The following is a 13,209-nucleotide window of genomic DNA, read 5'->3' on the forward strand; positions in this document are numbered from 1 at the left end:
CACCATTTCCCTCAAATATTGTTCACAAACCAGTCTAAATCTGTGATAGTGAGCACTTCTCCTTTGCTGAGATAATCCATCCCACCTCACAGGTGTGCCATACCAAGATGCTGATTAGACACCATGATTAGTGCACAGTGTGTGCCTTAGACTGTCCACAATAAAGGCCACTCTGAAAGGTGCAGTTTGTTTTATTGGGGGGATACCAGTCAGTATCTGGTGTGACCACCATTTGCTCATGCAGTGCAACACATCTCCTTCGCATAGAGTTGATCAGGTTGTCAATTGTGGCCTGTGGAATGTTGGTCCACTCTTCTTCAATGGCTGTGCGAAGTTGCTGGATATTGGCAGGAACTGGTACACGCTGTTGTATACGCCGGTCCAGAGCATCCCAAACATGCTCAATGGGTGACATGTCCGGTGAGTATGCCGGCCATGCAAGAACTGGGACATTTTCAGCTTCCAAGAATTGTGTACAGATCCTTGCAACATGGGGCCGTGCATTATCCTGCTGCAACATGAGGTCATGTTCTTGGATGTATGGCACAACAATGGGCCTCAGGATCTCGTCACGGTATCTGTGTGCATTCAAAATGCCATCAATAAAATGCACCTGTTTTCTTCGTCCATAACAGACGCCTGCCCATACCATAACCCCACCGCCACCATGGGCCACTCGATCCACAACATTGACATCAGAAAACCACTCACCCACACGACGCCACACACGCTGTCTGCCATCTGCCCTGGACAGTGTGAACCGGGATTCATCCGTGAAGAGAACACCTCTCCAACGTGCCAAACGCCAGCGAATGTGAGCATTTGTCCATCAAGTCGGTTACGACGACGAACTGGAGTCAGGGAGACCCTGATGAGGACGACGAGCATGCAGATGAGCTTCCCTGAGACGGTTTCTGACAGTTTGTGCAGAAATTCTTTGGTTATGCAAACCAATTGTTTCAGCAGCTGTTCAAGTGGCTGGTCTCAGACGATCTTGGAGGTGAACATGCTGGATGTGGAGGTCCTGGGCTGGTGTGGTTACACGTGGTCTGCAGTTGTGAGGCTGGTTGGATGTACTGCCAAATTCTCTGAAACGCCTTTGGAGACGGCTTATGGTAGAGAAATGAACATTCAATACACGAGCAACAGCTCTGGTTGACATTCCTACTGTCAGCATGCCAATTGCAAGCTCCCTCAAATCTTGCGACATCTGTGGCATTGTGCTGTGTGATAAAACTGCACTTTTCAGAGTGGCCTTTTATTGTGGGCAGTCTAAGGCACACCCGTGCACTAATCATGGTGTCTAATCAGCATCTTGATATGGCACACCTGTGAGGTGGGATGGATTATCTCAGCAAAGGAGAAGTGCTCACTATTACAGATTTAGACTGGTTTGTGAACAATTTGAGGGAAATGGTTATTGTGTATGTGGAAAAGTTTTAGATCTTTGAGTTCATCTCATACAAAATGGGAGCAAAACCAAAAGTGTTGCCTTTATATTTTTTGTTGAGTGTACAATACTAAAATAATCTCGGCCGTATGAGTATGTATCTTGTAACGGCATCTGCAGGAGGGAGTTTGTGTGCACATACATGAGCTATTGAAAAGACCAGAAGACTGACTGTGTGTGATGCACGTGCACGCTGGCGTCCGTGAGATGATTTGTAAATCACTCCAGAGATGTTATCAGGTTATAAAAACAATGTTTTCAGTTTTAAAAGTGTTTATTTCTCACTGTCTTTTACGTAATATATGAGAACCATGATAGATTTACAGAGAAATGCAGCGGTTTCAGAGTAGATTCCATCCTGTTGGATTAGCAACCAGAGAGAGACCAGCCAGAAATTACAGCACTTACACACTGCTTTTGTTCAGTCTTTTAAAAGTGCAATATGATTGTGATAAAATTATCAAGTGCTGTTTCCTTAGTGTTAAGATTGTATTAATTAATTGTAGTTTATTTTATTTTTTCATTTTGTTTCATGTTCTGTATTGTATACACCCCCAATACAGTAGGTGGTGATATGCACCTCTAAATCTGAATCTAAAGCTCTAAAGCTTGAAATATGTTGAAAAACACAAAGAAGTAAGCTTATTTTATGTTAGTAAATGATAATTATTAAGTGTATTTTCAAATTAATTACAGCTTGTCAAAGTGTTTTAGACAAATATATGTCTCACATTTAGAAGACTGAAAGCATTATGAACATTTTGAGATGCAATATTTTGGCATGATACTATATGCAGCTACCTTAAAAGGGAAATTACTAAAGATATGGTAAAATCAATAAACCACCCTTTGGGCTCTAAGGGAGTGAGAAGGAATAACATTACAAAGTGGTGGTGCAGGCCTGATATGCAGGAATGGATGTATATTAAATTAAGGTGTGCACAGAAAACATCAACGACCTTGGGTTCACTTTGTCTGCAATGAAACAGAAGTTAAAGTAAATCTAAGGATCACTGTATTTGTTCTGTTTGTTTTTTTCATTTTCCATATCATTCCACCTTTTCTTATTTGGGGTTGTACATTATGAGTGGGTGTTCAAAAAGAGTCTTCCTCATTGCATAAACAAACCTTGAAAATGGTGGCACTGAGACTGTCCGAGAGCTTGCTGGTACTCTGTAACATGGGGATGATCTGCAGAACTCGGGTCAGTGCATCTGCATGACACAGGGACTGCAGCTCCTCTTGGACTGCATCAGGGTCACCTGCAACTTCCTCATCCTCCTGCAGGAGCAGCAGTGTAGTGATGTATTGATGGATCACACCGTCTCTGTCTAAGCCAAAGGTACTGCAGATACAAGCACAAAACAACTTATAACCACGTAATGGCAGTGGGAATTCAAGTCTTATATGAACTCAGCTGACACTGGTTGTATGTTTACTATGCTTTTCATATGATGTCTAAAGTGTGAACTTATCTTAAATGTGACAATTAAATATGACTGGTAATTTCAGAACAGATTTCATTATGCAAAATCAAAAGGAAGCAGACACCCTCAGGCTTTAACAATTATTGATGTAATAAAAACTACACATCTAGGTATTTAACTCTATTAAATGTAGTCACAACAAATGCTGCTGCTTCAACTCAAGATGGAAAGAGTGGATGGATCTATGACTGGGTTCATCTTTGTTTGTTTGCTTTTTTTGGCAGAGGAGGTGGTTTGAGTGTCGTAGCGTCATCAACTATGGTGGCATCAACCTGGGCAAAATATCTCAGTTTCACAATGAAAAACTCATCTTAACCTGAAAGCACATGACCTCCGTGCTTCATCTTTTAATTGCCAATTTTTTTGACAAACACAAACCATTAAACAGGATATAGTTCTTTAGATGTGATGCCATTTACACCTTAAGGAAAGTTTACATACAGTAAATCTCAAAACAGCTCCATCAGGCTGTCTGTGGACCAGCACAAAAATTTAGTATAAACTAAACATCAGGTGTGGTGCTTTGCTGACAAGTTTAACTGCAACTCCAATAATTTTAGATTTTAGCATACATACCTGAGTAACATCTGAAGTTGGGCAGAGGTTATGTTTCCACCTGTTTGTATGCTTGTCTGTTTGTGAACAGCCTGTAACCCACTATTTTACATATACTGTTATGAAATTTTTACAGAGGATTCATATCCTAATAGGTAAAAACTGATTCAATTTTCAAAGTCATAGGGCAAAGTCAGGCAAAATCTTCGAAAATCGTAAAAATATCCTTTAACTTTGAACAAATTTTCAAAAATTCCTAATTCTGTCAAAAAAGATTGAATTTCTTTCATATCTGAGAGCGTTATGTAGGATGGTAGCCTTTTTGTGGCCATTTAAATTTAACATTAAAAACCCCATTTAATGTGTATTTTACATTATATCTTAACCTAACGTGCCTCAATCACTCTCATATTTGAAACCGAGGTGCAGAGTGGCACCCACTATCACCTGACAAAGTTTGATCCGGATTGTGGATTTTGTGGACATTTGAATTTAATATTGAAAAGCCCATTTGGTGTACATTATATCTCAATCAAATGTGCTTCACTCTCATTTTCCTGTCATGGATTTACCTACACCACCAAAAGTGGATGGAGGTTCCAGTTTTATGCCTGTTTGTCTAACTTCCATTTATCAGTCGGAAACCAAGTGCCAAAAAGCAATGACAAATTGTGCATAGCACAGATAAGCAATGTTCTGTGAAAATTATCTAAAAAAGAATTCAAGAACCGAAAAGTAAAAAAAAAAAAAATAAAAAAAAAATAAAAATAAAAACAAAAACTGACTCCTGACATTTATTCACAACTAGATTAGCTTATGAAAAGCCACGTCTAACAGGACTTTGATGTTGAAATTTTTTTCTAAGATAAAAATATGTGGAATTGGACACTAGTGTTGACAGAGGTTTGTGCTCTACTCACTCGGGGTAGGAGTAACAGGAAGACAGGGGTCAGGAATGAGAGGAACCAGTAGCCAGTAAACCAGTATTGATCAGTATGTCTGGTATTTATATTTACAAACTTTCTTTTTACTTTCACTTTTGATACTGTGTGCTTCTTACCCTGTGTGCTGCTGTACAATGCTGTTGGAAACTCAATTTCCCTGAGGGAATCTTCCCAAGGGATCAGTAAAGTTCTGTCTAATCTAATGTACGAGCTCTAGTTTAAATTACAACTGTGTCCAGCTCACACCTTTAGCAGCTTCTAATGGATTTATTAATGACTGAATTGTTTCTGAATAATTGTATCTGCCTCCCAATCAAATACAGGCCATGGGTGCAACTTGCTGAGATTATTATGATATGATACAATTTGGATATAAATGCAAGTAGGACAACCTCCTCAAGTGGTTTTGCAGACCTGACACCACTGTGTCTGTATGACAAATTATGACACATCAAATATAAAGTCAGATGAAGTCACATTGCCACTGTATTTAACTTTGGATTTGTGCTTTTATGTAATATCTTTACAATTTAGTATTTTATGGTTTTTGAGTATTGTTGTCTTTTTTTAACCTTGGATGTGTGTTTTATGTACAAGTTAGTATATTATTAACAAAATGTTATGTTATGTATATTTAGCAGCTGACCTGCAGTATTGGAGGATAATGTCCGGACTGATCTTTGTGTTCTTCACTAGATCAGGGATCAGGGTACTCTTCAACTCAGCTCGCTGGCGGAACACTGGTTGGATAGATATCTGGAGCAGAGCAGTATAACATTGTCAAACAGTAAAACAGCAATAATTCAGCAGTTATTATTCAGGATATCCTGATTGTGTTTTAGCCACCAATTTAACCAAAGACCTTTAATCCTTAAAGTGCAGACACTGCATCAGATACTAAAAGAATCAAAATATTTTCATATTAATTTTGTTAAGCTCCACTTCAACTTTAATTTTAAATTTAGTAAATGCAGTAAATTCAGTGACTGTTTGATTCACATCTGATGATGCAATATGAAAACACTGAGTGGAATGTCTCCTAGAAATTTGTCTGTATTCACACTTGGATGAATTTTTACTTTGGCACTTCCAGAAGACCTGGATATTTAACAACAAACTCATGAAAAATAGTCCATTTTAATCTTCAATATAATCGCTATTAATATTGTTGCAGCAGTTAGAACCTGACTTCACTGAAATCATCAACCTGCTCTGTCAAAATCAAAATGCTGTTTCAAATGACAGCAGAACTCTATCTGTGGGCTATAACAGAGAAATTAAGAAAAGAAAAACAAAACAACATGACAAAAGGTGCTCTGCTGTCATTAATACCAATCTTCAAATACCTGCCAAAATTACCCTGACACTGATCAGTACTGGGTCATCACTATTTATTATAACCTAAATAGCTTTAGCAATTTGCATTAGTGTTGACTAAGTTGTACATTTCATATACACACCCCTAATTTTGCAAGCCTAATACCCCACTCAGCATCCATAATGACAGACAGAAACTTCTCCTGTTCCTCTTTCTCATTATACAAACAGCAGATATTGGCTCCGATCCTGGCCACTGCCTAAAATAAAAGAAAAAAAGAAATAATCAAATTTCATGAAAACATATATGACACATATTATATACATACAATGCATACAACAGATACATATATGTGTATGTGTGTGTATGCACACAGTGCATCCATAAAGTATTCAGAGCACTTCACTTTTTCCACATTTGTTACGTAACAGCCTTATTCCAAAATGGAATAAATTCATTTTTTCCCAGAAAAATTCTAATCACAACACCTCATAATAAAACATAAAAATATTTTTTTGAATTTTTGCAAATTTATTAAAAAAACAAAAAAACAACAACAACACAACAACAAAATCACAAGTATTCACAGCCTTTGCCATGAAGCTCAAAATTGAGTTCAGGTGCCTCCTGTTTCCACTGATCATGCTTGAGATGTTACAGCTTAATTGGACTCCACCTAGGGTAAATTCAGTCGATTGCACATGATTTGGAAAAGCACACAACTGTCTACATATAAGGCCCCATAGTTGACAGTGCAGATCAGAACACAAACCAAGTACAGTGGGGCCAAAAAGTATTTAGTCAGTCCCTGATTGTGCAAGTTCTCCTACTTAGAAAAATGAGAGAGGTCTATCATAGGTACACTTCAACTGTGATAGTAGGTAAGTAAGTAGGTAAGTAGGAGTAAGTAGGGAGCTTGCACAATCAGGGACTGAAATATTTTTTACTCCACTGTATGAAGTCAAAGGAATTGTCTATAGACAGGATTGTCTCGAAACACAAATCTGGGGAAAGGTACAGAAACATTTCTGCTGCTTTGAAGGTCTCAATGAGCACAGTGGCCTCCATCATCTGTAAATGGAAGAACTTTGGATCCACCAGGACTCGTCCTAGAGCTGGTCACCCGTCTAGACTGAGCGACTGGTGTAAAAGGGCCTTAGTTAAGGAGGTGACCAACAATCTGATGGCCATTCTGTCAGAGTTATAGCATTCCTCTGTGGAGAGAGAAGAACAGCCACCTGTGCAGCAATCCACCAATAAGACCTGTATGGTAGAGTGACCAGATGGCAGCCCACCTGGAGTTTGCCAAAAGGCACCTGAAGGACTCTCAGACCATGAGAAACAAAATTGTCTGTTCTGATGAGACAAAGGTTGAACTTTTTGGCGTGAATGCCAGGCATCATGTTTGGAGGAAATCAGGTGCCATCCCTACAGTGAATCATGGTCATAGGAGCATCGTGCTGTGGGGATGTTTTTCAGCAGCAGGAACTGGGAGACTAGTCGGGATTGAAAGAAAGATGAATGCAGCAATCAACATGCTTCAGTGCACTTTTGACCTCAGACTGGGGCAATTGTTCATATTTCAGCAGGACAATGACCCTAACCACACAGCCATCAAAGGAGTGGCTTAAGGACAACTCTGTGGATGTCCTTGAGTGGCCCAGCCAGAGTCCACACCTGAATCCGATTGAACATCTCTGGAGAGGTCTGAAAATGGCTGTGCACCAATGTTCCTCACCCAACCCGATGGTACTTGAGAGGTGCTGCAAAAAGAAATGGGCAAAACTGTTCAAAGATGGGTGCACCAAGCTTGTGGCATCACACTGAAGAATACCTGAGGCTATAATTGCTGCCAAAGGTGCATCAACAAAGTATTGAGAAAGGGTGTGAATATTTATGTACATGCAATTTCTTAGGTTTTTTTTTTATTATTTTTAATAAATTTTCAAAAATTTCCAAAAAACCCACTATATATCCAAGTAAGTCATGCATGAACTCTTGTACTGCAGATGACGCAGCTTGAGAGACAGATGTCTGACCAATGACCTGATTTTAAAGGAGTATCAAAACAATATAAGAGGAGTCCCCAAAATTCTGCAAACTGTTATATAAAGTAGAGATGCTAGTTTATCCACTCCTGCAAATTTCGTTAATAAAGGCTGATGGTGCGGGCCACCGAGTGGCGCTAAACTTCCTCAAAATTGGACAAGTCGAGTACTTTGGTGCCCCCTGGTGGTCAGCGCCATCAAGACTCCAATGTTTTTTCAGTTGCATTTGATAAGAGTAGGGCCTATTGTTGATAACATTGAAATCTGGTTGGGGTCTTGATGGCGCAGAAGGTTATGGGCCTTTAAATACAGCCAATTTAAATATCCAAAATGTGTTTGATGTTACCCCTGTTTTTACATATCTAGGGATTAAAGTTGTGCCTTTGCTAGAAGATATAGTGGAAATTAATTATTCTAGTAGAAACTACTTCTAAGGATTTGGAACATTGGATGAATCTACCTATATCCCTTTAAGGCAGAGTTAACATTCTGAAAATGAATATAGTACCTAAATTCCTGTATCTATTTCAAATATCCTCTGGCGCCACCCGCTGGAATGTTTACTAAAATGTCAGCGTTAATTAGGAAATTTGTTTGGAATAAGAAATGCTCCCGAATTCGTCTGTCATTACTATACCTCCCATTTGATACAGGGGGTTTGAAATGCCCCAATATCTACTGGTATTATCTGGCTATTCAATTAAGAACAATTATGTTTTATTTCAATTCTCAGAATTCTCCCTCTTGGGTGGATATTGAATCCAGCTATATTGCCTTACCATTGAATTTGTATTTGTATTCTGAACAACCAAAACAGCTTAAGGCTAATACCAATAACCCAATAATCCGAAATATGATTGATGTATGGTATACAGTAAAAGAATTAATGAATATGGATAACAATATCTCACAATTTAGCCGTATCTGGGGAAATGCGTTATTTAAACCAGGAAAGATGGATGCAGGTTTCCGTATCTGGGCTAGGAAGGGACTTGGGGAAATTGGGGATCTTTTTAGAGATGGAGTAATTATGTCTTTTGGGGAATTAACCCTGAAATACATATTCCACGCAAACATTTTTTTTAAATACTTGCAAATTTGGAACTTTCTAGCTTCAATACAAAAGCAGTCTCTCCAAATTCCAACCCTTATCCCTTAGAAGAGTTGATTACACAAAGTTGCACAAAGAAAGGGTTGATTTCGTTGTTTTATAATTGGCTTATTACAGGTTCCCCTGAAACATCTTTTTCCAAACTTGCATCCTGGAAAGTCGACATTTCTGAAGATGAGTGGAGAACAACCTGTCTCAGATCTAAAAACAATCATTTAATACTAATTTAAAATTAATACAATATAACTGGATAATGCAAACATATGTAACCCCGGTGAAACTGAATAAATACAATTGTAGAGTTCCTGACACATGTTTCAAGTGTGCAGAAGCCAGAGGGACATTTGTGCATTGTATTTGGGAATGTGAAAGGATTCAGGACTTCTGGCAGGAGGTGATGACTATAACTAGCCAAATTGTAGGCATGCGCATCCCTTTTGATGCCAAGATGATTATATTTCATTTACATTCAAAACATGTTAAATTGAGACCTCATCAACTTAAACTGGTAAATTACGCTATTTTGCAGGCTAAACGTTTGATATCATTAAATTGGAAAAAATCTCAACCTCCTGCTATAGGAGCTTGGATTAAGTACATGGCAGACTGTATGGCTATGGAAAAAATTACATATTTTCTCAAGAACAAACTGGATTCATATGAGGACATTTGGAAACCATTTGCAGAATTTATCAAAGAAAATATTGGACAACTCTTACAGAAGTAATTTTAATTTTTTTTTTTATTTACAATTTGTGTCTTCATCAATGTACACAAGATGTCATGTAGCCTCTATTTGTGTGTGGTATATATATATATATATATATATATATATATATATAGTGTTATATGTTGAATTGAGAGAGCGGGGTGGGAGGGATCGGGTATAATTTTGAAAATAACGTTGTGTAAATGTAATACTTATTGTATGCTGTTGCAAAACAATAAAATATTGTTCTAATACAGCCAATTTCGCAAATGACCAGACTTTGAGCGCCCCCTATATTCAGCGCCATCAATCCCCCAACCTGATATGTATGCAAGATGAAAGAGTTTGCCTCCATAAATCATTTGATAGTTAAACTGGGGGGACTTGATGGCGCTGAATGTTACACCACCTGAAAGATGGGAATTTAATGAAATATCAGTTCTTGCGTATTTTTGCCTTGAACTTTGATGACCCCTGGCAAGGTCACCATTTGGTTTTCGGTCAAAAAATTTGGGGAAAGTTTGTTTCTTGGTAGGTTCCATCTCTGAGCCATGTTTCGTTGAAATCTGAGTCAGCTTGAATCACAGCCCGCCTGATCCTTAAAAAACTGGCTCTTAAGAACAACAACAATTGTATTACCAACCATAATTTTGCCATAGTTTTGCCAGGTGTTGTCAATAACCTTCCACAGCATTTTGAAGACCTCGGCTTTGGAGAGGAGTGTGCACAATCCAATAGCCAGATCACAATCAACCACCCTCCAGTTGAACACCTTCAGCATATAAACAGAAACACAGTTACATCAACACATGCTAAATGTACACAAATAAATAAAAAATAATTTCAGGTTGCATGAGATTAAACTCACTTTGTTCAGGAGACCCACAGCGACAGCATTCAGAGATAATACAGTCATCTTTCGAAGCTCATTCAAGCACATATTGTACTTCTTAAGCTCTTGCGCATCATGAAGCTAAGAAAAGTATTAAATCATTACAGTGCCCATATTCAGTGTCAGCACCATAAACAACACAACATTCTTTGCAAAGGTTCCTGTGCAATTAAAAGCTACAACATTTGCATTGTTGTTCTACAAGCAATTACCAATATTGTTCTGATAGCAGTAGATGCTACAATGTGGCCATACCTGTACACTGAGCTTAATGTCCATAACGTTAGTAGTGACATGCTGCAAGCAGCTGCCATATGAGTTGACCAAAACTCTGAGAGCCAGCTCCAGCTGACTGCACTCCTGTAGCATCTGCAACATGTTTGACAGAGGACCAAGAAGGGGCCGCACATAGTCCAAACCTGTATGTGTGCCAAGTATGACATGAGGTTTAGTTTTAAGATTCACACATTACATACGATGACTAAATATCACTTTAAGAGCCTACCATTTTCAAAAGAGCAGTGTGACAGACAGGAACAGTCCAGTGGGTACTGTTTAGTATCTGCCAAGTAAGGAAATAAGGAGTAGTCTAACAGCTGATGAAACAATTTTTACACAATCTGCCCACAGTGGCAAAATATTTACTGCTTATTCAAGTTAATGCCAACAATAAATTCCAGTAGGTTTTTTTATATCCTTGATACACTTTATAGTTGATTCAACATAAAAACTTAAGTAAAACAAAAAGATAGCAAAATACAACACAAACTACAACAAACTGGTACATTTGGTTTACCCTGAGATATGGGCAGCAAGCAGTTGGTAATTTCATATTGCACTGGGAGAACAGAAACCGGGTCCAGGACAATACAATCCTCATTAAAATCATCCTGAAAACTCCAGTGAGAGTACTGATTTTTTTCTGCCTCCATGGACAAATCCTGTTAACACAGTTTAACATATTATTATTAAAGCATCACCCTCTGTTCTCTCTTCAAATTTAAAGCTTAAAATTTATTTATGCCTAGTTGTTAATAATTAACTACTGTATTTTTGTACAACTTCCTGTAACTTTAATATTTTGTGTTTTACTTCTGTTGATTACACATCTTGTTTTTATTCTTATTATTGAAAGCTATAAATCATGATTTTTATGTTTGTGGTGCAACAGTTGAAAATGTCTGGTAAGTTAGAGGACAATACATTATGCTTAGATGGCATTTTGGACACCAGATGCTTTCCTTGCAATTTTTACTGGACATTTAAAGACATAATTTTAACAAAAGACAACTAATCAAACTTTCCAACTTCCAACTGAATCATGTGAACATAAATGCCACCTAAATTATCCCAATTTTAATGATTTAACTTTGTATGTATGATGGTTCATTAAAATGCAAAAGAATAACCATCAAGTCCCAAATGTAAATGTTGTGCAACGTAAAACAACACAGGTTACTGACTGACCTTGGGTAGAAGCCATAGTTGTCTGATAACTGGCACTGATGATACACATCCATAGCAATGCGTGTGCTCTTGCAAAGCTCCAAACAGTCCAGGAGAAGATCTGTAACAAAATTTAAGGATTTGGAGGGCTACAAAAGACGGCAATATTGTACATCATTGAAGCTCAACTATCACAACTGTGAACTAACTTAGTGTGAGACAATTTTTTTTTTTTTTTTTTTTTGTTATTTTAAGGTTCACATTGAAGTACTGAAACAAATCTCAACAAGACTCAACTCAAGAATACAAGCTAAACAAATAGTTTTGGAATAAATGGTTTGTGATTGTATTGCATCTACTGTTTATGTTTCTACCTGTTAAATACAGTGCATCCATAAAGTATTCACAGCGGTTCACTTCCACATTTTCTTATGTTACAACCTTATTCCAAAAATGTGTTTTTTTTCCCCCTCAAATCTACTCACAACACCCCATAATGACAACATGAAGTTATTTTTTTATTTTTACAAATTTATTAAAGATACAAACTAAGAAATGACGTGTACATAAGTATTGAATGAATAATGATATGAATGAATAAGTTTATTCAGCACGCACATGAATAAAGAACATAAATCAAAAAACAAAGAAATACAACAGTACTCGAACAATTTCCCAATTCACACCCTTTGCACAATACTTTGTTGATGCATCTTTGGGCAGCAATTACAGCCTCGGGTTTCTTGAATATGATGCCACAAGTTGGTGCATCTACCTTTGGACATTCACAGAGTTGTCCTGAAGCACGTCTTTCATATCTTGGCTGTGTGCTTAGGGTCCTTGTCTTGCTGAAAGATAAACTGCCCCAGCCTGAGGTCAAGAGTGCTCGGAGCAGGTTGTCATCCAGGATGTCTCTGAACATTGCTGCATTCATCTTTCCTTCAATCCTGACTCGTCCCCAGTTCCTGCCACTCAGAACATCCCCACAGCATGATGCTGCCACCACAATGCTTCACTGTAGGGATGGTGCCTGGTTTCCTGCAAACATGATGCCAAAGAGTTCAACATTGTCTCATCAGACCAGAGAATTTTGTTTCATAGTCCTTCAGGTGCCTTTGTCAAACTCCAGGCGGCTGCCATGTGCCTTTTACTAAGGAGTGGCTTCCATCGGGCCATTCCACCATGCAGCCCTGATTGGTGGATTGCTGCAGAGATAGTTGTCTTCTGGAAGGTTCTCCTCTCTCCACAG

At 38.2% G+C, this 13,209-nt stretch overlaps 1 protein-coding gene across 1 annotated transcript in view; it reads right to left on the minus strand.

The window, feature by feature from the left end:
• Nucleotides 1-13,209, minus strand: part of kntc1 (kinetochore associated 1) — a 98,375-nt gene that overhangs the window by 41,014 nt on the left and 44,152 nt on the right. The window contains 9 exon segments of the mRNA XM_034170370.1: nt 2,579-2,795; nt 5,083-5,192; nt 5,897-6,013; nt 10,266-10,394; nt 10,491-10,595; nt 10,770-10,933; nt 11,020-11,076; nt 11,311-11,455; nt 11,978-12,081. Coding sequence (XP_034026261.1) covers nt 2,579-2,795; nt 5,083-5,192; nt 5,897-6,013; nt 10,266-10,394; nt 10,491-10,595; nt 10,770-10,933; nt 11,020-11,076; nt 11,311-11,455; nt 11,978-12,081 — 1,148 coding nt within the window.

Source organism: Thalassophryne amazonica, chromosome 5 (genome assembly GCF_902500255.1).
Source record: "Thalassophryne amazonica chromosome 5, fThaAma1.1, whole genome shotgun sequence".
NCBI classification, from domain to species: Eukaryota; Metazoa; Chordata; class Actinopteri; order Batrachoidiformes; family Batrachoididae; genus Thalassophryne; species Thalassophryne amazonica.